Here is a 21,743-nt window from a genome sequence, read left to right as displayed (position 1 = left end):
GGGTGAAGAACTGAAGCCTCCCCTGTTTGTGGAGCTCGGCGGAGTTGAGCCCACCCTCTGCTCTGGACCAAGACACCAAGCCCAGCACTTCCCCTGCAAGTTTGGCCTGGCAGATGGCCTTGCTTGGTTTCACTTCCCCACTTCCATCACTGGGTTGGGGCAGGGATAGAGGTGGGGGCAGCTGGACAGAAAAGAGGAATAAGCTTTTTCTCCTTTTTATTGACTGCTGAGTGTTGGCAGCTCCACAGGGAACCCCTTGGAGGATCGTTGAAATTCCAACTTCCAGGCATTTGGGACAAGCAGGTGTGGGTACAGCCCCTCCCAGGGTGTGGACTGGCTTCGGCCATGGGAGAGATGGGGGCTTCCCGCTTGTTGGGAGGAGGTGGGAGGAAGCAGGATCCCAGGGACACAGGCTGGAGGAACCAGGAATAGAGGGTAAGTGTGGGAGCTCTGGAGCTGGACCGTGTGGGTTCAGAATTTGGCTCTGCCACTCAGCAGTGTGATACCTGAGCACACGACTGCTTCGTAGGGTTGTGGTTGTAAGTCAATTCATTCCCTGCATTGCAAGATGGCCAAGCTGAGGAAGGCAAGCAGAAGGAGGAACACAGTTTCACTGAGAATTTATCTCAAGATATATCCCTACACGGGGTCCAGGGTCCCTTTAGGATTAGGGTATATTTTAGCTACAGTGACAGAGACCCCAAATAATAGCAGCTTAAACAACATATAAGTAGGCAGACTGGGCTAATGTGGTGGCTCCATACTGGGGTGTAGCCCTCAAAACCAGGACCAGGGTCTCCGATGCTCACACCATGTCCGCATTCCAGCCTGAGGGAGGAGGGAAAAGGGAAAGGGAAATGAATGCCGCACACATCACTTCTGCCCACATCCCATTGGCTGGAACCTAGTGTCCGGGGAGGCTGGGGATGTTGTCTTTTTTCTGGGTGAGCTTGTGCTCAGCTGAGCTTGGCGAGGGCTCAACAGACTTTTCCTTTAAAGGACTAGACAGTAAATATTTTCGGCATTGCAGCCACATGGTCACTGCTCCACTCTGCCAATATAGTGCGAAAGCAACTATAGATAATATGCAAATGAATGAGGATATCTGTGCTCCAATAAAACTTTATTTATAAAAACAGATGGTGGCCTGGATTTGGTTCCCAGACTGTAGTTTGACACCTGCTTTAGAAGGGGTAATGGATATGGGTTGGGAGGACCCCACCAACCTGGCCCTGCTTACTGGGAGGAAACAGGGCGCTAGCTCCCCATACTCACCTCTTGGGCTTTGGCTGGCTTGACAGAGGTCCAGAAGCTCAAAACCACTCATTTTGGGACATGAACTGAATTCTGACCATAGGTTGCTGTCTTCTATTGTACTTTCTATCCATGGACACACCTCCAGGTAGGCTGTCAGCTCTAGGAGGGCTTGGGCAGTGTTTGTGTCTTCTGTCCCCAGCAGAGCTCCCAGTCTGGGGCAGAGTACATGGGAGGCCTCAGTGAAGGAATGAGTGAATGAGGCACAAAGCTTCCTGGTCCAAGCCACCGTCATCTCTCTCCAGAGCATCTGCGGTAGCTGTGAATTGGTCTTTCTGCTTCTTCATGTTACGTTCTCTCCAGTGCATCCTCCACTCAGTAGTCAGAGGGATCCTTGAAAGGGTAAATTTGATGGTGCCAGGCCTCAGCTCACAGAACCGCACTGTCCCCCCATGCACTTGGGATGAAACCCAAAGACCCCGTGTTTTAGTTTGCTAAGCTGCTCAAAGCAGATACCATGAAATGCATTGGCTTTAACAATGGGAATTGATTAGCTCACAAGGTTTTAGTTTTTAGACTGAGAAAAATCCAAATCAAGGCATCATCAGGCAATGCTTTCTTTGCCAAGACCAGCTGCTGGCGATCCTGGCTGCTCTGTCACATGGCAAGCACATGGCGACGTCTGCTGGTCTCTCCCTTCTCTTCTGGGTTTCCTTGCTTTCAGCTTCTTGCTTTGGTCTCTCTCCTTGTTCATCTCGTGTATAAAGGACCCCAGTAAGAAGACTGAGACCCACCCTAGCTTACACCTTAACTGAAGTAACCTCATGAAAACCTACTGAAAATAGGCTTACAGTTGCAGGAATGGATTAGCTTTAAGAATGTGATTTTCAGTTCACACCACCCCAGCCCCACCATGGCTTTACGTTGACCTGGCCTCAGTCTGCGTGTCCGACCTCACTTCCTGTCCCTCTGCTTTATGTCCTCTCTGCTGCAGCCTCACCGGCCTCCGTGCTCGTTGTCGCTGCCTCAGGGCCTTTGCTTGTGCTCTTCTCTTTCCTGAGTATTGTTCCCCCCGATGCTTGTACAGGCCATGCCCTCACTTCATTCAAGTCTCCACTCGGCAGCCCTTCTCCTCAGAGGGAGTGTCCCTGACCACCGCATCTCCCTTGCTCTCTGTCCCTTCACCTGCCTTGTTTTTCATCATTGCATTTGTAATATAAATTACGTGTTTATTTGAGAGTTACGTATTCCTGTTTAACTGTCTGAGTTTATTAATAGTGCAGAGGTTCAGAGCAGAAACTCTGGAGTCAGACTAATTGGGCTCAAATCTACCACTTACTAGCTGTGTGACCTTGGGCAGGTGAACTGACCTCTTTGTGCCTCAGTTTTCACCTCTGTCAAATGGGGATAATAACAATATCTACTTCCAGAATTGATGTGAAGATTAAGTGAGCTTGACCAGGAAGCTAGTGCTCACTAAATATTGGCTCTTATTATTATTGCTAACAGTAGTACTTGTTAATTATTAACTGTTTCCCTCTAGATTGTCCTCCCTGAGGGCTGTCTTGTTCTCTGCCCCTTCCCTGGTGCTCAGGCCACAGATTAGTTGCTCAGACAATATTTGTTGAGTGATGAATGAGTTGGAATTCTTCCTCTCCTTGACAGAGCTCTGCCCTCTGTGTCCTGCCTGCCTTCATCTCACTTCCTCCTTGAAGGCTTTCCAGCTTGCTTCGGATCACACCGTCTTTCCCCTTCTGTGATTTATCATGTGCATTATTACTGTATTTGGCTGCTGTCTGGTTTCCTCTCCTTTTCCCCATAGAAGTGTCCTCCCCAGCTCAATTGTTGGATTGGCCAGAGAGCAGGGGCCCATCTCCTCCCCGCCTGGCTTCCTGGGCACCTGGCTGGAGCACAGCAAACCCCAGAGCCCTGGTTGTTGTAGAACTTTGGGACCTCTGGACCGTTAGGACCTGCTCTTCAGAGAAGAGGTTGTCCATTTTTATGCAGGGCAGAAATGAAGTAACTAGACAGAGAGGGGAGGTTTTCAAGTTGGTTTTCTGCAGGGAGCACTTGGAACAGCACTCTTCATGGGAAATTGGTGCTCAAGTGCTGGTTAGCATGCACTTGCTGGGCAGCAGCTAGAATGGTGACAGCCAGCATATATCACGTAGTCTCAGGTGCTGGCTACTTTTCCTGCACAGTCTGATTTACTCTTCCTCATAACTATGACCTAGAACCAGGTGGTCTGGGTTCAAATCCCTGTCCTTCCCCTTATCTCTCTGTGATCCAGGGCTGTCTCACTGTGCCTGTATCCTCATCTGTGAGATGGAATGATAATAATAGAGCCTCCCTCATAAGCTCAACAGGCGTTAGCTGCTGCCACATCATGCTATTACCATCATCATGCCATCATCATCATCATCATCATCAACTCTGGTTTTCAGGTGATGAAGCTGCAGCTCAGACTGGAGGGGTGACTGGCAGAGCCAGGCCTTGAACCCACGTTTGTCCGTGTTTACAACTGTCACAAGAGAGTGTAGTATCTGCAGGGACGTTATCTGTGATGTTGAGGCAGTGCGGAGAGCCTAGAACCGTTAGGCCTGTGTCTGAGTCAGCTGATTAGGACAACTTATCTGTGCTGGCATGGTTCTGGGCAAAAGTCTGGCAGACTGGTGGTTGGGTGATTTGCCTGAGAAATCTTCCCCGATACCTTGAGGCTGAGCTAATCCCTTCCTCTTAGTTCCTTTCTCAGTGTACTTATTGAGAGGCTGAAATCCTTCTAGTTCAGAGCCTGTCCTGTCTGGCCCATGTCCTGGGGAAGTAGGGGCTTTTTTTTTTTTTTTTTTTTACATTTAAAAAATCGTGGTAAAATGTACATAACATAAAACCATTTTAACCATTTTAAGTCTACAATTTAGTGCCATTAAGTTACATTGACATTGTTGTGTAACTTTCACTACTATTGATTTCCAGAACATTTTCGTCACTGCAAGCAGAAACTTTGTATCCATGAAGCAATAACTCTCCCTCCTCCCTTCCCTCAGCCCTGGGAGCCATCATCCTGCTCTCTGTCTCTATGACTTTGCCTCTTCTAGATCCCTCATATAAGTGGAATCATCCAGACTTGTCCTCTTGGGTCTGGCTTATTTCACGCCGCATAGTGTTTTCAGGGTTCATCTGTGTTGTCACATGTATTAGTACGTCATTCTTTTTACCACTGAATGGTATTCTTTTGCTTATATGTACACAATTTGGTTATCCATTCATCTGTTGATGGACTCTTAGGTTGTTTACCTTTTGGCTATTGGAAATAAAGCTGCTATGAACATTGATATACAGTGTCTGTTTGGTCCCTGCTTTCAGTTCTCTTGGGTATATACCTGGGAGTGGAATTGCTAGATCATATGGAAAGTCCATGTTTAGTTCTTGAGGAACTGCCAAAAGGCAGAGGTATTTTTTTATACCCATTTTACAGATGAGAAATTGGGCCTGGGGTGGGCAGTAGCTGTTGCCACTTCTCTGACCTCCTCCTTCCCTTGCCTGCCTCTCTCCCTCCCTGCCTCCCTCTCTCCTCTGTCTCTCTGTTGCTCTTTTGTTTACCCCACTCCAGCCACCGGGACCACCTCACTGTTCCCCATCACATACATCATATGCTCCCACCTCAGGCACTTTGCATTTGCAGCTCCCTATACCTGGCACACTCTCCCCCCAGATTTTTGCAAGTCCCTTTCCTTTGCTTCAACTAGATCTCTGCTCAAAGTCACCTCCATAGAGAGCCTTCCCTGACCTCCCTGTTTGAAAAAACACCTCCCTGCCCCAAACCTCCTCTCCCCTCAGTTTGTCTTAATAGCATTTATCATGGCCTGACATTGTCTTATATCCTTGATTTTTTATTATTTCGTACCACCTCATTCATTAGAACATAGTATACCTGAGGCTCTAGAACAGTGCCTGCCAGGGAGGGGGTGCTCAGCAGATATTTACTGAATGAATGAATGAATGAATGAATGATGATTCCCAGCCCCTGATTACTCGACTTGTATGTGACAGAGCTGGGATTTGGCTCCAGGCCAGGTGATCTGGAGGTCATGTTTGGTCCCCCTTGGGTTGATGTCTTTCATTCCTGTCCTCCCACCCCAGGAGCTGGCCAAGAGGACCCCCGGCAAGCACCCGGACCACCCTGCAGTCCAGAGCGCCCTGCAGGCCATGAAGACCGTCTGTTCCAACATCAACGAGACCAAGCGGCAGATGGAGAAGCTGGAGGCCCTGGAGCAGCTGCAGTCCCACATCGAAGGCTGGGAGGTCTGTACGAGGCAGGAGGGGCCTCCTGGGCTGGAGAGGGCCCAGGTGGCACACAGCAGCGGGCAAGAGTGGGTGGCCTGGGCACCAGCTGTGGCCTGCAGTGCATTTTGTGTGGCCTCCACAATGTTTGTAAAAAGTCGTTGAATTATTTTCCAATTAAGTCCATATAAAAATGCAGATTTTGAATTGCTCTTGAGAACTCAGTAAGACTGGGACCTCATTTCCCCCAGTTCTCCTCAGTCCCCACCACTCTCCATTATGTCCCCAGTCACATGCATTCCTGCATGGCCTTACCTGCCTGGGTTCCATGACTTTGAGCTTTTAACCCCAAGGTTGAGGGTAGCAGTCAAGTGTGTTCACTCTAGGAGTTGAATTCTGGCTTGGACACTCTCCCTGCTGGGTGAGTGGGCAAATGTCTTAAGTTCTCTGAACTTCACTGTGCTCATCTTTGCCTGGCACCCAATAGGTACTCTCGTAGTAAGTATTGATTTTGCTGTCATTATGATTGTCAGGGGATGGGATTCTTGAGACCTTCTGATTGGATGTAATTTATTTGTTTAAACCCCCACCTCTTCCTTGGATTATTAGGGATTCCCTATGAGTCTGTAGAATGAAATAGGAAAATCAGAATAAATTAAAAACCAATTATCAGAGCAAATACAACTGGAAATTGGGAGATTAGACCAAGGAGAAAAGACTCTGAAACAGAGGTTCTACTCGGAATTATAACCTTTGACCCTTTGGATTTGCTAGGCCTTTGTAGACACTTGCTGTATTCAGAATTTCCACTTCTTTTCTCTTTGTTGGGGAATCCTAGATGTGTAACTGTATTGCCGTGAGGTTGCGGGTTTGGCTGCAGAGAGGAGAGGGGCCTGTGGTCAGGGAAGAGGTGAGTATTGTGGATTGGCACTTGTCATGCATCCTGCCCTCCTCTTGCTGAGGCTGGAGAGCAAAGAGCTGCAGTTACCCAGGCTCCCTTGCAGCTCAGGTTTGGGATATGATTTGGGTTTTGGGCAAAATTGGATGCAGTTGCTAGAAACTTGGAATGTGAGGTGGAGGCTTACCCTTCTGCTGTTTTTGCAGCAAAACACAGCTATGGACATGTTTGGCTTTCTATGACTGCATTAGCAGAGATCCTGGGTTCCAGCTTCCTGGGTGTTGAGACGGCATGGGCATCTTTTTTTTTTTAATGGGCATGCATCTGGCAGGTGGGGCTGGCTTTTTTTTTTTTTTTTTTTTGCAGCCGACAATTGAGGCAGCAGCTATGGTGGCGTTTCCCTGGAGCATCAGCCCTGAGTCTCCCTTTTCTCAACTGGCAGAGGCAGTAGCTCCCCTGGTGTGCCAGTTCTGCAGTGTTGTCAGTTTTCTGGGTGCCCTGGCCTACGTTCCTGGCTCCTCTAGCCCCCCCACAGTGATTAAGTGCCTCATTCCTTTATGCTTAAACTATATGGCTGGATTTCTGTTTTTTAACAACCGCAAACTTTCTGATTCTCAGATGTGTCAGTTAGGATGTGTTCTCTAAGATCTCTCATCCCAGCCTCACGATGTCAGAGCTCTAATTTGGTATCTTACAGCCCTCTTGGCCTTCCCCTCATGGTTCCAAGATGGCAGCAACTCCAGGGATTGTGTGTTCAAAAGCAGCAGGTGGGCATGGCCAGGGCAGTGAGAGGGAGCTCTCACCAGTGGAGGAAAACCTTTCCCAGAAACCCCAGGGAGGTTTCCCCTCTCACCTCATTGGCTACAGCTGGGTCACATGACCACTTCCAGCAATGTAGCTAGAGTAAGTAGAGTCAATTCATTTAAGCATCTGTCTGTTTGGATTCTGAGCTTCCTGGCAGCCAGGGTAAAAAGAGCAGCACATAAAAGTTACCTAATATTTATTGTCAAAAAGAGGAAGAAGTAGAGCAATTTTTCTGGGAGACAGAGAGTTTCCTGGAACTCAGAAAAGAAATTTCTCACGTGGCCCTCTGTGGAAGGGATGTTGTGCAAGCTCCTTGGCAGCCAGTGCAGCAGTAGTAGTTTCCAGATAACTCCTTCCGGTAAGAGTCTAGGGAAAAGAACTAAGGGTTTGTTTAGGGCCCTATCTGACCCTGAAAATGTATAATTTGAGAACATGATGGTCCTTATTTTTACCACTGTTTCTGGAATAAGACTTGGAATAAGAATTGCTGGCAATTATTGAGCACCTATTACAAGCTTCCAGCATTATGAGGGAGGCACTATTATTATCCCCATTCTATAGATGAGGAAACTGAGGCACAGGGACTCAGTTTTGAGGCACAGCTCTGTAATTTACTGACTGCTCTGCCTTGGGCAGGTTTGTCCTGCTCTCTTGACCTCATTTTTCCTTATTTTATTTAGTCTTGGTAATGTCTCCAAGTATATTTCCTGCTGTCCTTTTGAGGATAAATGAGGTGTGGAATGCAAATGTTCTTTAAGAAAATGTAAAATGGCTTCATGTGCAATAGAAAGGTTTTTAAATACAGTTTGATCCTCAAGGCAGCTTTTGAAAATAATAGGTTCTATCTAGTGAAATAATGTTTAAAGGTCAAATTAATTGCCATGACTTCATGCTCTCAGTAGTTACAACTTCAAGAAACTGTATGACTTAGTGTGTGGTTCTTAGTGGGAAGTTCTTGGTTGCAGATCCCTATTTCAGATGCTCTTTTTGGTAATTTCTAATCTTTTTGTTGACCTCTTGCCTGATCTGATTAGAGGGTATTCATCTCTGTCTTGAAAGATGGCTGAGAAGCCCCTTCTACTTGGAGCAGGGGGCTCTTAGCCACTTTCCTGCAGTTTGGTTGGCTTACATTGTTTGTGCTATCTCCAGTCCCTGGTTTCTCTGCAAGATCTTTGTAAACCACTTGCCCTCTTTTGTCTGGAGGGCCGGTTTAGTCAAAACCAGATAAGCTAATCCATAAATTCTTTCCGCCAAGCACAAGGAATATGTATTATCTTGGAAGTAAGTGAACTGGTCAATCCCCTCTGCAGGAGGGATTCTTTTGCCTCCGTTTCCTCATCTAGAAAGTCTGGAAAATGGCAGTACCCACCTTGGTGGCCACGTTGGGGTTTGGTGGGGAGATTCATGTAAAGCTCCAAGGAGATGCTCAGATATCAGGAGGAGCTGTGCCAGCAAAGCAGCATTTCTTTCCTATTTTTCAGGTGAAAACAGCATAATTAGCTTCAACTGAAAGCTCCCACTCAATGTGGGCCAACCTCCCTGTGGAGGGACACTCACGGATTCAAGCCCTGTGGACTTTCTTGTGAGGCTCACAACAATCAAATGTGTTCATTAAGAAATGGGGTGAGCCCCTCTCGCGGGTTCTAAGCCCGGGCTCAACTACTTACCCACGAGGGGAAAGAAGGAAATGGGGGTGAGGAAACATAAAGTCCTTTAAAAAAGGCTAAAACTAGAAGTTCTCATATTTTCTTCCTACCATCCCTTGGAGACCCCTGCTCTAGACTAATGATTGTGTAGGACGATCTTCAGGCTGTCTCGTAAGAGGTGGCCTAGGGAAGTGGTTAGAGGGTAGGGGAGTGGGGCCAGCTAGTTTGGGTTCAAATCCCAGTTTGCTCACTTCCTAGCTATGTGACCTTGGACAAGTCAGTGTACGCCTCTGTGCCTCAGTTTCCTTGTCTGTAAAATGAGGGCTGTCATAGTGATTAACTGAGTTTGTATGAGGTATTTTGAATAGTATCTGGCACATGGTGAGCCCTATGTGTGTTTGAGATTTTGTTATCTTCTCTGAATGTTACTCTTCAACTTGAATGAGTCTGTGTTACTTGGAATGCGGTCTCTAGCCCTGACTGTGGACGCCTTGGTGCTCAACCTTTTCCCTGTGCACCTGATCTTGGCTTTCTCAGCAGGGCCGGGTGAAGGGCCACACCCTGGAGCGTGCTTGGCAGTTCAGACGCAGTTTGCTGGGTGGTCCTTGGCCAAGGCGGGGGAGGCGGCTTCCTGAGTCGAGTGCTACTGCTTCCTGCCGCTGTCCCTGAGACAGCCTCAGCACTGGGGTTCACGTCCGGGGCAGTGTGACCTTGGGATCAGGGGGCTGCAGCTGGGCCAGCCACCAGATTCAGACATAGAAGCAGTTTTGGAGTATTCCCTTTGGAGCCTGAAGGGCTGGGGGGTGGGCGTGATTGGGGCAAAGCAAGGAGAGCAGGGAGGCAGTTGGTCTTGAGCAGGGGACATCCTGAACCGCTGTCCATCCAGAGCTGGTACAGGGGCCATTGATGGAGCTGCATCCCCTGGGGAGTCACACTCGCCCTGTTTGTGAGGATGCTGGGTGGAAGGAAGCCCTGGGGCCTGGTGCAGGAGGCCAAGAGTCTCTATTAGCCAAAAATCTTTATTTTCTAATACAGAGCTAATTAATCCTTTGAAACATGAATCAGATTCACATCACTCCCTTGTTCAAAACTCCCATTGCTCTTGGAATCCAATCCAGGTGCCTTTGTGGGGCCCAGAGCCCTTTGGGCTGCTCCCTGCCCCCCTTTCCAATTATATTTGCTTCACTTTTTCCTAACTTACCAGACTCTGCTTTCTGTCCCACCAGCAAACCAAGCTTGCTCCTGCCTCAGGGCCTTTGCACTCACTGTCCTTCTCCTTTGCCAAGAACTTTGTTCTCCGTTTCTTCACTTGGCTGGCGCCATCTTGTCAAAGAGATCTCAGTTCAGATGTCACCTCCGCAGAGAGGCCTTCCCTGGCCATCCCGATGGAAGTAGCCCCCTCGTCTGCTCAGGCTCTATTAGAGCTTGCTATTTTTTAACGTTTTGTTTTGAAATATTTTCAAACTTACAGGACTGTTAAAAAAATAATACAAACCCCATGCAAAGAACGCCAGCGTACCCCTATGCGCTCAGATCCCAGAACCACCACCTGTAAAATTTAGCCACATTTGCTGTCACGTTTTATCTACCCATCAGTCTGTCAATCCATCTGTCTATCCATCCATCAGTCTGTCTATCAGTTCATTTTCTTGGGTGTAGGTTGTATAAGTGATGCTTGTTGAATACTTGGTACTGCCATGTACATTTCCTATGAACAAGGCTATTCCCTTACGTCACCGTAAATGCAGTTATCAAGTTCAAGAGATTTAACACTGATATGAAGCTTACAGTCTAGATTTCAATTTTTAAATATGTCCCCCAAATGCCCCTTCGAAGCCTTTTCTCCTCCCTTATTAGATAATGTCCAGGATCATGTATTACCCTCAATTGTCATTGTCTGTTTAGTTGCTTTTCCTTTTTTTGTTTAAATTGTGGGACCATTTATACAACATAAACTTTCCCATTTCAACCACTCCCAGGCGTGCCATTCAGTGGGATTTCTCATATTTACACTGTTGAGACCCCTCACCACTTTCTATTACTAAAATTTCCCCATCTCCCCATGCAGAAACCTTGCACCTATTATGCGTTAACTCCCCATTCTCCCTGCCCTCCTGCACCTGTACTCTAATTTATGTCTCTGTGAGCTTGCGCATCTTCTGAATTTTCTCGGTAGTCACCACGAAACTTAAATTTAACGTTCTGCATCTATAACACAATTTTTTTGCTTAGATACCACCTTAACTTTAATGGCTACACAAACTGTGTTCCTATAACCCTCTGTCCTCCCACCCTTATGTAGTTCTTGTCACAAATTTTGTGTTTATACATTATTGGTCCCAAACTGCTGATTCATCATTACATTCTGTACATTTGCCTTACAGATCCTCTAGGAAGAAAAAAGTGGAGTTACACACCAAAAATACAGTAGTACTGGTGTTAATATTTACCCATCTTTATTTTTCATGTGGGTTCAATCTATTATCTATTGCCTTTCCTTTCAACCTGCAGAACACACTTTAGCATCTATTATAGATCAGGTCTAGTGGTGATGAACTCCCTCAGCTTTTGTTTATCTGGAATGTCTTAATCTCACCCTCATTTTTGAAAGACAGTTTTGCTGGATATAGAATTCTAGTTTGGCAATTTTTTGCTTTCAGCATTTTAAATATGTCTTTCCACTGCCTACTTGTTTCCATGGTTTCTGATGAGAAATTGGCGCTTAATCTTATTGAGGCTCTCTTGTATGGGACACTTTGCTTCTCTCTTGCAGCTTTCAGAGTTCTCTTTGGCATTCGACACTTTGATTATAATATGCCACAGTGTGGGTCTACTAGATTTATCCTGTTTGGAGCTTGTTGAATATCTTGGATGTGTATATTCATGATTTTTGTTAAATTTGGGAAATTTTCAGCCATTATTTCTTTGAATGTTCTCTCTGTCCCTTTCTTTCTTCTCCTTCTGGAACTCCCATAGGCGTATATTGGTATGCTTGATGGTGTCCCACAGGTTCCTCAGCCTCTGTTCACTTTTCTTCATTCTTTTTTCTTTTGGTTCCTTGGCCAGGATGATTTCAATGGTTTTATCTTTAAGTTCTGATTCTTCGTTCTGCCAACTCCAATCTAATGTTGAACTCCTCTAGGGAATTTTTAATTTGTTACTGTTGCCTTCAGCTGTTTGGATCCTTTTCATAATTTCCATCTCTCTAGGGATATTTTTTTGTGTTCATCTTTTGTTTTCCTGATTTCCTTTAGTTCTTTATCCATTTTTTTCTTTAGCTCTTTGAGCATGTTTAGGATCGTTTAAAAAAAAAAGTCTTAATCTGGTATGTCCCAGGTCTAAGCCTCCTCATTCATGGTTTCTAAATGCTTTAATTTTCTTATTTGCCTGGGCCACCATTTCCTGTTTCTTTGTATGTTTTGTAATCTTGCTGAAACCTGGACATTGTGATATTTTATTATGTTATTGCTGGAATTTAGGTTCTGAGATGCCTTTTCCTTAAGCTTGTATCTAGCTAGTGTTATGATACAGTATTCCTTGAGTACCAATATCATAACAAAAAAAAAAAAGAAAACATGGAAAACACCTTTCCCAGTCTTTGCAGATTGATCCTTGCAAGCCTTTCGGGGCTTATCCATACGATATGTTTAGAGAATAGCTCCAGGCCAAAGCGTAGGGCCTCCCTGATGCTTTTGGGCATGTGCCTCTTCTGGGCATGCATGTGGCCCTAGGAATTCCCCGTCTACATGGTTACAAATGTCCCCTCTTCCCTAGAAAGCAGCTTCCTCAGCGTCCCAGGCACTGCTCTGCATGTCCTGCAGCCAGCAATCCCTCGCCCCAGGCAGCACGGCTGGACTGTTTTCCCATGGTGTTCTATAGGAGGGCTCTGTGAGGCGCTTTCCACATGCAGGGCACGTTCTGGATGACGTGTGCCTCAGGCCACCATCAGACAGAGTGGGCCCGACATATGTGCTCCCAGTGTGTGCAGCAGGGTTACTCTGCTCCCTCTGGAACTGGGACCAGGGACCTGCCCTAGGAGCACAGGCCGGCTCCATGCGAGCTGGTGAGGGGTGTTGAGGGGGCCCAGCCAGGGTGCCATGAGATCCTACTGCTTTTACATCCCCTTTTTCTTGATTCGGGTCTCTCCCTGTTACTGAAGTCCTTTAATTGTGTTTTCTGGAGGTTTGAGAAAGATGTTTCTGCCGGATGTTCTTGCTGATTGTTCAGAGCTTCTGTGGGAGGATGCAGCCTGAAGCATCTCACTGTGCCTTATTGATCAGGGTAGGGACGTTTCACTTTTGCACTTAGTGACTGGCTGGAGTCTGCCTCCCGTGTGGGAGTACCTCCTCCATGACAATAGGGACTTTGTGTCTTTTTGCTCAGTGCTGGGTCCCCAGTGCTGGGCACAGGGCCTGGCACATGGAATGTGCTTGGGAAATACTTGTGTTTTGAATGAAAGGGAACTCGGGGCCTTCCAACTCTGTGGGCTCCTGCTGCCTCTGCCGGACCTGAAGCTGCCCCCTCCCCACCTTCTGGACTGAGCAGGGGCTTCTCTGCAGCTGGGACCCCTTGCCATCCCCTCCATCCTGTTTCCCTCTCTGTGGGTTTCTTAGCTTTCTGCTCACGGCAGGCAGTAACCTCCAGGACCTTCTCAGAGAGTTCAGGAGAGAAACATTAAGAACCCAACACTTCCAGGTGCAGTGCGCAAGCTGATCTGCCTTTTAGATCTGGTTCTGTTATTTTCCAGCTGTCCCGCTCTGAGACTCGGTTTCCCCATCTGTCAAAAGTGTATGGAAACCCCTTTCTCCCAGGATTGTTGAGAGGTCCAGAAAAAATATGTGTGGGAAATACACAAAGAGTTCCTGGCATATGGCTACCATATATTGAGTTTGTCCCATTAATTTTGTTTTTATATATTAATAGATATTAGATGAGAGCCTTCGGTATGCTGGGCACTGGGCAGACTGTGGGGCTGAGACAGAGGGCACACGGAGCTGACCCTTCTAGAGGGGGAGGCAGATGTGAACAGATATGAACAGAGTGGGAACATTAGGGCAGAGGCAGGAGGGCTGGAGGGAGCCACGTCCATACATGGGAAAGAGCGTCCTGGCTGAGGAACAGCAGGTACAAAGCCCCAGAGCCAGGAGGGAGCTTGGCATGTTTGAAGGACTGAAAGAAACTTGAATGTCCAGGGCAGAGTGAGCGAGGGAGCGGGTGGTAGAAGACGAGGTCAGGGAGGTCACCAGTGTCCGCACCGCGAAAAATCTTGTAAGTCGTAGTGAGGTGAGAAGTCTCTGGAGGATTTCAAGCGGTGGAGGGATTTGACAAGGAATCTGAGGGGGACTGGTCCTGCTCTCGTGGAACTCAGGGTGTGACTGTGAGATTTAGCTCACGTCACATGTATTGAAGAAAAATGTGATGGGAGGCAGGTGTGTAGAGAGCCCCAGATTAAAAACAGAATCAGAACCCTTTGGGACTCTAAACTCATGGAATCTTCTACAGGAGTGGTTCTTAAAGTGTGGTCCCTGGACTGGTAGCATTAGCATCACCTGGGGACTGGTTGGAAATGCAGATTCTGGGCCTCATCTCTGACCCACTGAATCGGAAGCCGTGGGGGTGGGACCCAGCAGATTGTTTTCACAAGCCTTCCGGGTGACTGTGGGGCACGCTCAAGTTTGAGAGCCTGTCCTGATGTACGGTGGGTGCCAGAGGGCCACCCAGTGGCTTGGACTTCTCCAAAGACAGGACACTCACCACCTCGCTGCAGAGATTTGTCTGCAGCGTGTGTGCACCCACATCCTCCTGAACCCCAGCTGAGCTGAGCACTGTGTTTTCTGTTACCGGGTGGGGGCTCCAGCCCTGGGTGGCACAGCTCTGGTTGCCCAAGACCCTGATGGGCCTCTGAGGTGGCTCTGGCATTATTGGGGCTAATGGGTTTGCTGTGCCTGGCTGGGCTGTGGGCACAGACCAGGTCTAACAGCAGTGCATAATGGCAGTTAGCAGACAGTGTGACTTCTGAGTTGCCAAAACCAGTTCCCCTTTTTGGGTCCCAGAAATAACTGAGTCAGCAAACCTCACTGGAGTATGAACTTCTTGTTAGTTCTGGGTGTTGAGTGTTTGGGGAAGGAGATTCTTACCAACCATTCTTTTCTCTTCCCCGAGTTCATTTCTAGGTCGGGACAAGATCATGTCTCTTTGTACCTCCCTTCGATGCAGCCTGCAGCCCCTTCAAATCAGTCACCCTGAGAACATAATATTTTGCATATATTCCTTGGGCCTAAATACATTCTAATCTTGTGCATTAAAGTACGTGTTTGTTGATAGCAGAGCAGAGGTGGGGCGCGGGCAGCTTTGCTCTGTCAGGACCCAGCTTCCTTTCAACGCCTTGCTCCACCACCTGCAGATGTGTCCACCAAAACCATGGTCCTCTTCCAGCCTGGGGACAGAGGCAAGAGAGAGGAGGACGGGAGCAATTTTCTTTCAAAGAAGAGTTGTGGAAGTGGGCACATTGGCAATATCAGTCACCGGCTGAGCCTGGTGCAAGGGAGGCTGGGAGGCCTGCTCTCTGTTTGGACAGCCAAGTGCCAGCCAAACTGCATCCTGTGAAAGAAGCCAGGCTTGGATCTGGGGTCAGCCGGCAGACTGCCTCCATGGGAATTCCGTGCCCTCTTAGGTCTTTTCCAGCCTCTCATCTCTCAGCACTTTGGGGTTTCTGTGCCCCTGCCCCAGTCCTTCCAGAGCTCCCAGCCTGGGCTGTCCCTGATCCCTCCCTGCAGCCTCTTCATCTTAGCTGTCTTCTGAGGCCATCTCACTCCTCCCGATGCCTCACCCAACCCTGAACTGCCCTGGAGTTCGCTAAACTTCATGTGCATTCGTGTCTTAGTTGTCGACACCCCCTGCCACTTAGTGTAGTTTTCCAAGCCACCCTCGCATCCTTGGCCAGAGTGTATGTGCATAGAATCCTGCCCCTACTGGTGCTCACGTGGCGTGCATCAGCCACTCAACAAGCATTTGTCGGACACCAGTCGGTGTTGCAGGTGCTGGGAATATGATGGCAAATGCTTGGTAAAGGCCCTTCCTTGTGGAAGTGGCATTCTCTGGGGGAGATATAATGACAAGTGAAGATATAAATAAATAAAATGGGGGAGGGCAATGTCATCCCTCTCCCTGCACCAAACAAAAACCAAAAGAAACCCTAACACAGACACCCCTTCGGGCCTGCTGTGAGCTCAGTCAGTGGGCAGGTCACTCCAGCTCCCTGAGCCCCAAGCCCCTCTTCTATGCAAAGGCCAGATCGATATGCTTTTCCTAGGATTATTCTGGCACTCTCAGCAGGTGGAGGCCACTGATCAGACTGTATGCATTTTCTGTCTGCTGACAGATTTGCCCACAGTGGTGCATTTGGATTTGGGGTAGCACAGAGGGAGCCAGTGATACATTCAGTCTCTGGGGAAGGAAGGGGATATTCCAAGTGCTCTCCTGGATTTGCTGCCTCATGCCCTGCTCACCCTCATTGCTCTCTCAGGGCTCCAACCTCACAGACATCTGCACCCAGCTCCTCCTGCAAGGGACGTTGTTAAAAATCTCTGCAGGCAACATCCAGGAGAGAGCCTTCTTCCTTTTTGACAACCTCCTCGTCTACTGCAAGCGGAAATCCAGGTGAGTTGCTGGATCAGCCAGGGGTGGGCTAGGAGGTGGGCATTGGGTCTAGCCCTGATCTGGGGCTCGGTCCTTTGTGTTAGAGGCCTTGGTCTCCTCCTTTCCCCTCCTAAGTGGCCAGTTCAGCATCTCTCTTTCCTGTTTGCTGCTTCATTCCTGTCCACTCCTTTAGGTCTGCCTGTTTCTGTCTCCATGTCCTCTAGCCCCCGCCAATGCCCCCTTCTCCTTCCTCCTTGCTTCCTCCCTGTTCTCTCCAGAGCCATCCCAAGAGTCCTCCTTTGGCAGTTTCAAGTCAGCTGCCAACATCCATCCCAGCCCATCACTGCCACCACACCCTGGGCTGTTGAAGCAGGCACTTTTCCCAGAACACTGGGGTTTTGAAAACAGAGTGTCCCTTCAGGCTTCTATGACCTGCTCCCAACTTTTGGCGGCGCTTGCTCAGCCATTGGCGACTCTGGTGCAGGCCCTTCCTCCTCTGGGACGTTTCACCTGTGCAGGTGCAGAGCGAATTCAGATTGCACTGGGTTCCTGGGGGGCCTCTAGGGCCTTCTCTGCGGCCTTCATTAGCTCTTTTAAGGTCACCCCCTGCCTCAGTTCTGCAGCTGAGCTAGGCTGGCTGGAGGGAAAGGGCCCATCTGTCTCCTGAGAGAGCTGGCAGGCGGCTAGCATTCCTGTCTCTGGATAGGGAGCCGGAGGGCCAGGCTCCAAGAGGTCCCAGGGTTGGGCAATGGTGGATAGAACTCCAGGCCTGACTCTGACATGGCTACAGGATATGCCTGAAGCTGCTAGGTGTCTGCCAGCTGTGTTTGGTCTTTGCCTGGTTCATGCAGGGCACCACCCGTCCGGGACATGAGTCAGAGGCGGTCTCTGATTCAGAGCAGTTCTGGTTTAATTCAAACTCAGGTTCCTTGGATGTCAGAAGTAGAAGGGGGGCTTTTAACCCCCCTCCCGTTCTATAAAAGGGGAAACTGAGGCCCAGAAGAGCTAAGTCTCATATATCTCAGCTGCCTGCTTAGTGTCTTAGAGGTAGTAGCACGTAATGGTTCTGCTGCTTACTAGCTGTGTGACCTTGGGCAAGTCATGTCCATTCTTTGTGCCTTGGTTTTCTCATCTGTTAAATGGGTATGAAAATAGTTCCCATCTCATGAGGTTGTTTATGTAGATTAAGTAAGATAATACATGTAACAGGGCTGGAATAATGCTTTGTGTACATGGTGTGCAAAATAAAAGAAATATATATCTTCACTCAGCTCTTACTTAAATTGTGTCTAAAACAGGACTCTTCATTTTTCATCTTAACTTCTGCTCCAGACTTCTTCCTTGTCTCGTCGTCTTCATTCTTAGTAAATAGCACCACCATTTACCCAGGAGCTCAGGCCAAAATCATAGTCAGCCTTGCTTTGGACTTGCCTTCCCCCACATCCACCTCACTAGCAGGTTCTTTCCATTCTGTTGTCAAAATTTGTCCAGAACATCAATGCAATTCCATAAAAATTCCGGGTGGGGTTCTGTGTGTTTGGGGTGTGCGTGTAAATGATAAGTGATTATAAAATTTTTATGAAACTCCTTAAAGGGACAAAAACAGCCAATATAATTATGAAAGAGAAGGACTTTTCTTACCAGATGCCAAGGATTACTCTATCGTTGCAGTAATTAAGACAGCATGGTATTGGTATAAAAACAGAGTATTGGAATAGAATGGTGAGTATGGAAGTTGACCCACCTATAAGCAGTCATTTTAATTTTGACAAAAGCACAACAATGCATTTCAATGAATGGTGCATGGTTGGTTCTAGATCCATTGGGAGAACCAATGAATCTTGAGCCCTACCTCACACCATACACAAAAATCAATTTCAGCTAGATCCTAGATGTGAATGTAAAAGGTAAAAATAATAAAGCTGTAGAAGAAAACAAGGGATGATAGCTTCATGACCTTGGAGTAAGCAATGATTTCTTAAATAGAACAAAAAAGCACTATTACTAACTAAAAAATAGATAAATTAGATATGTTAAAATTAAGACAAAAGACAATATGAAGAGTGTAAAAAGGCAAGCCACAGACTGGAGAAGTTCTTTGCAATCCTTGTAACGAATAAAGGACTCATATCTAGAATACTTAAAGAAATTCTGTAAGCCAGTTTGGCCCTTCACCTGCTTTTGTAAAGTTTCACTGGAGCACAGCCACACCTATTTGTTTATGTATTGTCTGTGGCTACTTTTGTGCCACAAGGGCAGGGTAGAGAAGTTGTGCTGGAGACCATATGGCTGGCACAGCTGAAAATGTTTACTTTCTGGCCCTTTATGGAAAAAGTTTGTCAACCCTGCTATAAATCATTAAGGAAAAGACAGTCCAACGGAAAAATGGGCAAGGGCCAGTTGTTTCACAAAAGAAGATATCTAGAGAGCCAGGGAGCATGCAGAGGTGTTCAACTTAATACTCATCAGGGGAATACAAATTAAAATTTTAATGAGATACTGCTATATAGCAGAGTAGACAAAATGAGCTATAAAATACCAGTCATGGAGGCTGTGAAGCAACTGGAACTCCCCTGCGCTCCTGGGTGTGTGTAAATTGGTACGACTATTTTGGAAAACAGCTTGGCAGTATCTGCTAAAGCTGGTCATGCCCATTCCTCGTTAATTCAGCAGTTCCTCTCCCAGGTATGTAACCCAAAGAAATGTGCACATATGTTCTGCCCAAGACACATGTAAGAACGTTCATAGAAGCACCAAACTGGAAACAACCCAATGTCATCACTGTGGCTGCAGCCAACAAGAGGATGCATGTCAGCTGGACATGAAGGAGCACACACCGCGTGATTCCGTTATGTCAAGTTAAAAAACAGGCAGAAGGAGTCTAGAGGGTTAGATGTCAGGAGAGTCATTACCTTGGGGAGGAGGATAGAGACTAGAAGGGAGCACAAGGGGGCTTCTGAGATGCTAGAATGTTTACGCAGATGTGTTCACTTTGTAAAAATTAATTGAGCCAGTTATTTCTCCGGGCATTTTTTTCTGTGTGGATTTTATATTCTAGTAAGTTTACAAAGATGTGAATATGCACACACATATGTATCTATGTATATGTGTGTGTTATACATACTCAGACACAGTCATCCCCCCTTACCTCGATTATTGCCGTCGTTGCCTCTCAGGGTTCCTTCTTTCCTCCCAGCCTCCACCTCCAGCTGGCGGAGAGTCTTTTAAAACACAAGACAGATCGTGTTATCCCTCTGCTCCAACCCTGCCCCGCTGCCATTTCTCACAGAGGAACAGCTGAGTGCTCACCAGGGCCCACAGGCCCTGCAGGGGGTGGCCATGTGGCCGCTCTGCCCTCAGCTGCCCCCATCCTCCCCTCGCCACTCGGCTCCGGCCACACCCGTGTCCTGGCAGCTCCTTGAAAGACGGCAGGCACGCTTGCGCCACAGGGCCCTGTCCTCGCGCCCTCCTCTGCCTGGAGAGCGTGTCCCCTGGAAGTCCTCATGCTTTCCTCCCTCGCCTCCTTCAGGCCTTGGCTCCAGTGTACTTTCTTCAGCGAGACTTTCTCTGCCCACCTCCCTCCCCCGCTCAAATCACAGCACCCCCTCCAGCCCTCCCTGCCCACCTTCTCTGCTTTGTCTTTCACAAAAGCTTCTGGCCCTTCTGGCAGAAGGGATGGCTGACTTATTTATTTCGTGTCCATCTCTCTGCTTCCCCTGCCCTCTGCTTTGGAAAATGAGCTCTCAGAGACTTCACCACTGTTGCCCCAGCATCTAGAATGGGGCCTGGCATGCAGTAGGTGCCCAATAAATGCTTGTTGAAAGTACAGGTGAATGACCCCTGCCATGGCCCCTAACTTGGTATCCTCCCCATGGAAAGCGCTGGTCAGATGCTTGTTGAATGACTGAGTGGGTAAGTGATGGAATGAGGACCTGGCTGAATGAATGAAAGGTGGCTGGGTTTACGATAGATGATGGGACTGGCTGCTCCAATCTCTCCTTCCGTTCTGGTCTTGTTTCAGAAAGTACTTCCCTGGTAATTAGAAACGCAATGGGCCTCTTTCCATTTTTCAGCCAAGAAGAATGGATTTCTGTTCTTTCTTGTTGGGTTCTTACTTGTCTCCTGTTAGCTGAAAAGAGCTCTGTGAGGTCAACAAGGCTATTATCCCATTTACAGCCGAGGAAACTGTGGCTGGGAGAGGAGCTCTGACTTGCTCAGGTCTCCCAGCCTCCCGCAGGAAACCCACGCTCCTGCCCTGTGCAGGGCTCCTCCTCTCGCCTGGGTGCCCCTGTGTGTTACCACTCTCCCCTTCACTCTGTCGAAAACACCTAAGCCCCGGTGAGGTGCAAGGGAAGCTGACTTCCCCCTGCCTTACAGGGTCACCGGGAGCAAGAAGTCAACCAAGAGGACCAAATCCATCAATGGCTCCCTCTACATCTTCAGGGGTCGCATCAACACTGAAGTCATGGAGGTAGAGAACGTGGAAGATGGAACAGGTGATCCCTCTCCCCTGGCTTTGCCCGAGCCCAGCCCTTCTGCTCCTGGGCACTCTCTGCTTCATTCAAATCAGCTTCTTTTCTTTTATTCCCACACATACATGAAGGGAACATCCAGGTCCTCACCAGGTTAAGAAATAAAAAACACTGCCAGTGTCCCCGAAGCTCCTCCCACACACCTTTCTGGTCACCATCTGAATTTTGTGATAGTCATTTTCTTGCTTTTTAAAAATGTTTTTACCTCCTAAGTATGTGTTACTGGACATTTTATTTAAAATTTTCCTGTTTCTGAACCTTATGTAAATGGAGCAGTATCACTGTATATTTTCTTTTGCATCTTCGCTCAGCTTGTGTTGGTGAGATTCATACACCAACAGCATGCAGCTGTTTGTAGTTTGTGGGTTGCCGTTGCTGTATGGTGTCCCATTGCAGGGGTTTCCCACTGTTCATCCATTCTTTTGGTGATGGACATTAGGGTGGTCTCCACAGTTGATTATTTTGAACAGCGATGCTGTGGGCATTCTTAAATGGATCCATTGGTGTACATGGTCTTGAGTTGGTTTAGGGCAGAAGTTCTTAACTGGGTTTGAGCCACCGACCCCCTTGGCCGTCCCATGAAACCTGTGGACCCCTCCTTGGCTTCAGGGTACGGCTATCTTCAGCTTCACCAGCTAATGCCAACCTGTTTTCAAAGAGGTTTGCCAGCTCACATCTCACCAGCCGTGT

General features: G+C 47.8%; 1 protein-coding gene across 2 annotated transcripts in view; it reads left to right on the top strand.

The window, feature by feature from the left end:
* The window catches only part of PREX1 (phosphatidylinositol-3,4,5-trisphosphate dependent Rac exchange factor 1), a 199,354-nt gene that overhangs the window by 110,251 nt on the left and 67,360 nt on the right, over positions 1-21,743 (top strand). For both annotated transcript variants that reach the window (XM_037811068.1, XM_037811067.1), the window contains exons 6-8: positions 5,395-5,556; positions 16,409-16,542; positions 20,899-21,017. In XM_037811068.1, coding sequence (XP_037666996.1) covers positions 5,395-5,556; positions 16,409-16,542; positions 20,899-21,017 — 415 coding nt within the window. The remainder of the gene's footprint in view (positions 1-5,394; positions 5,557-16,408; positions 16,543-20,898; positions 21,018-21,743) is intronic.

This window comes from Choloepus didactylus, chromosome 19 (assembly GCF_015220235.1).
Source record: "Choloepus didactylus isolate mChoDid1 chromosome 19, mChoDid1.pri, whole genome shotgun sequence".
Classification (NCBI taxonomy): Eukaryota; Metazoa; Chordata; class Mammalia; order Pilosa; family Megalonychidae; genus Choloepus; species Choloepus didactylus.
Note: the sequence above shows the minus strand (reverse complement) of the source record. Positions and strands in the feature narration are given on the sequence as shown.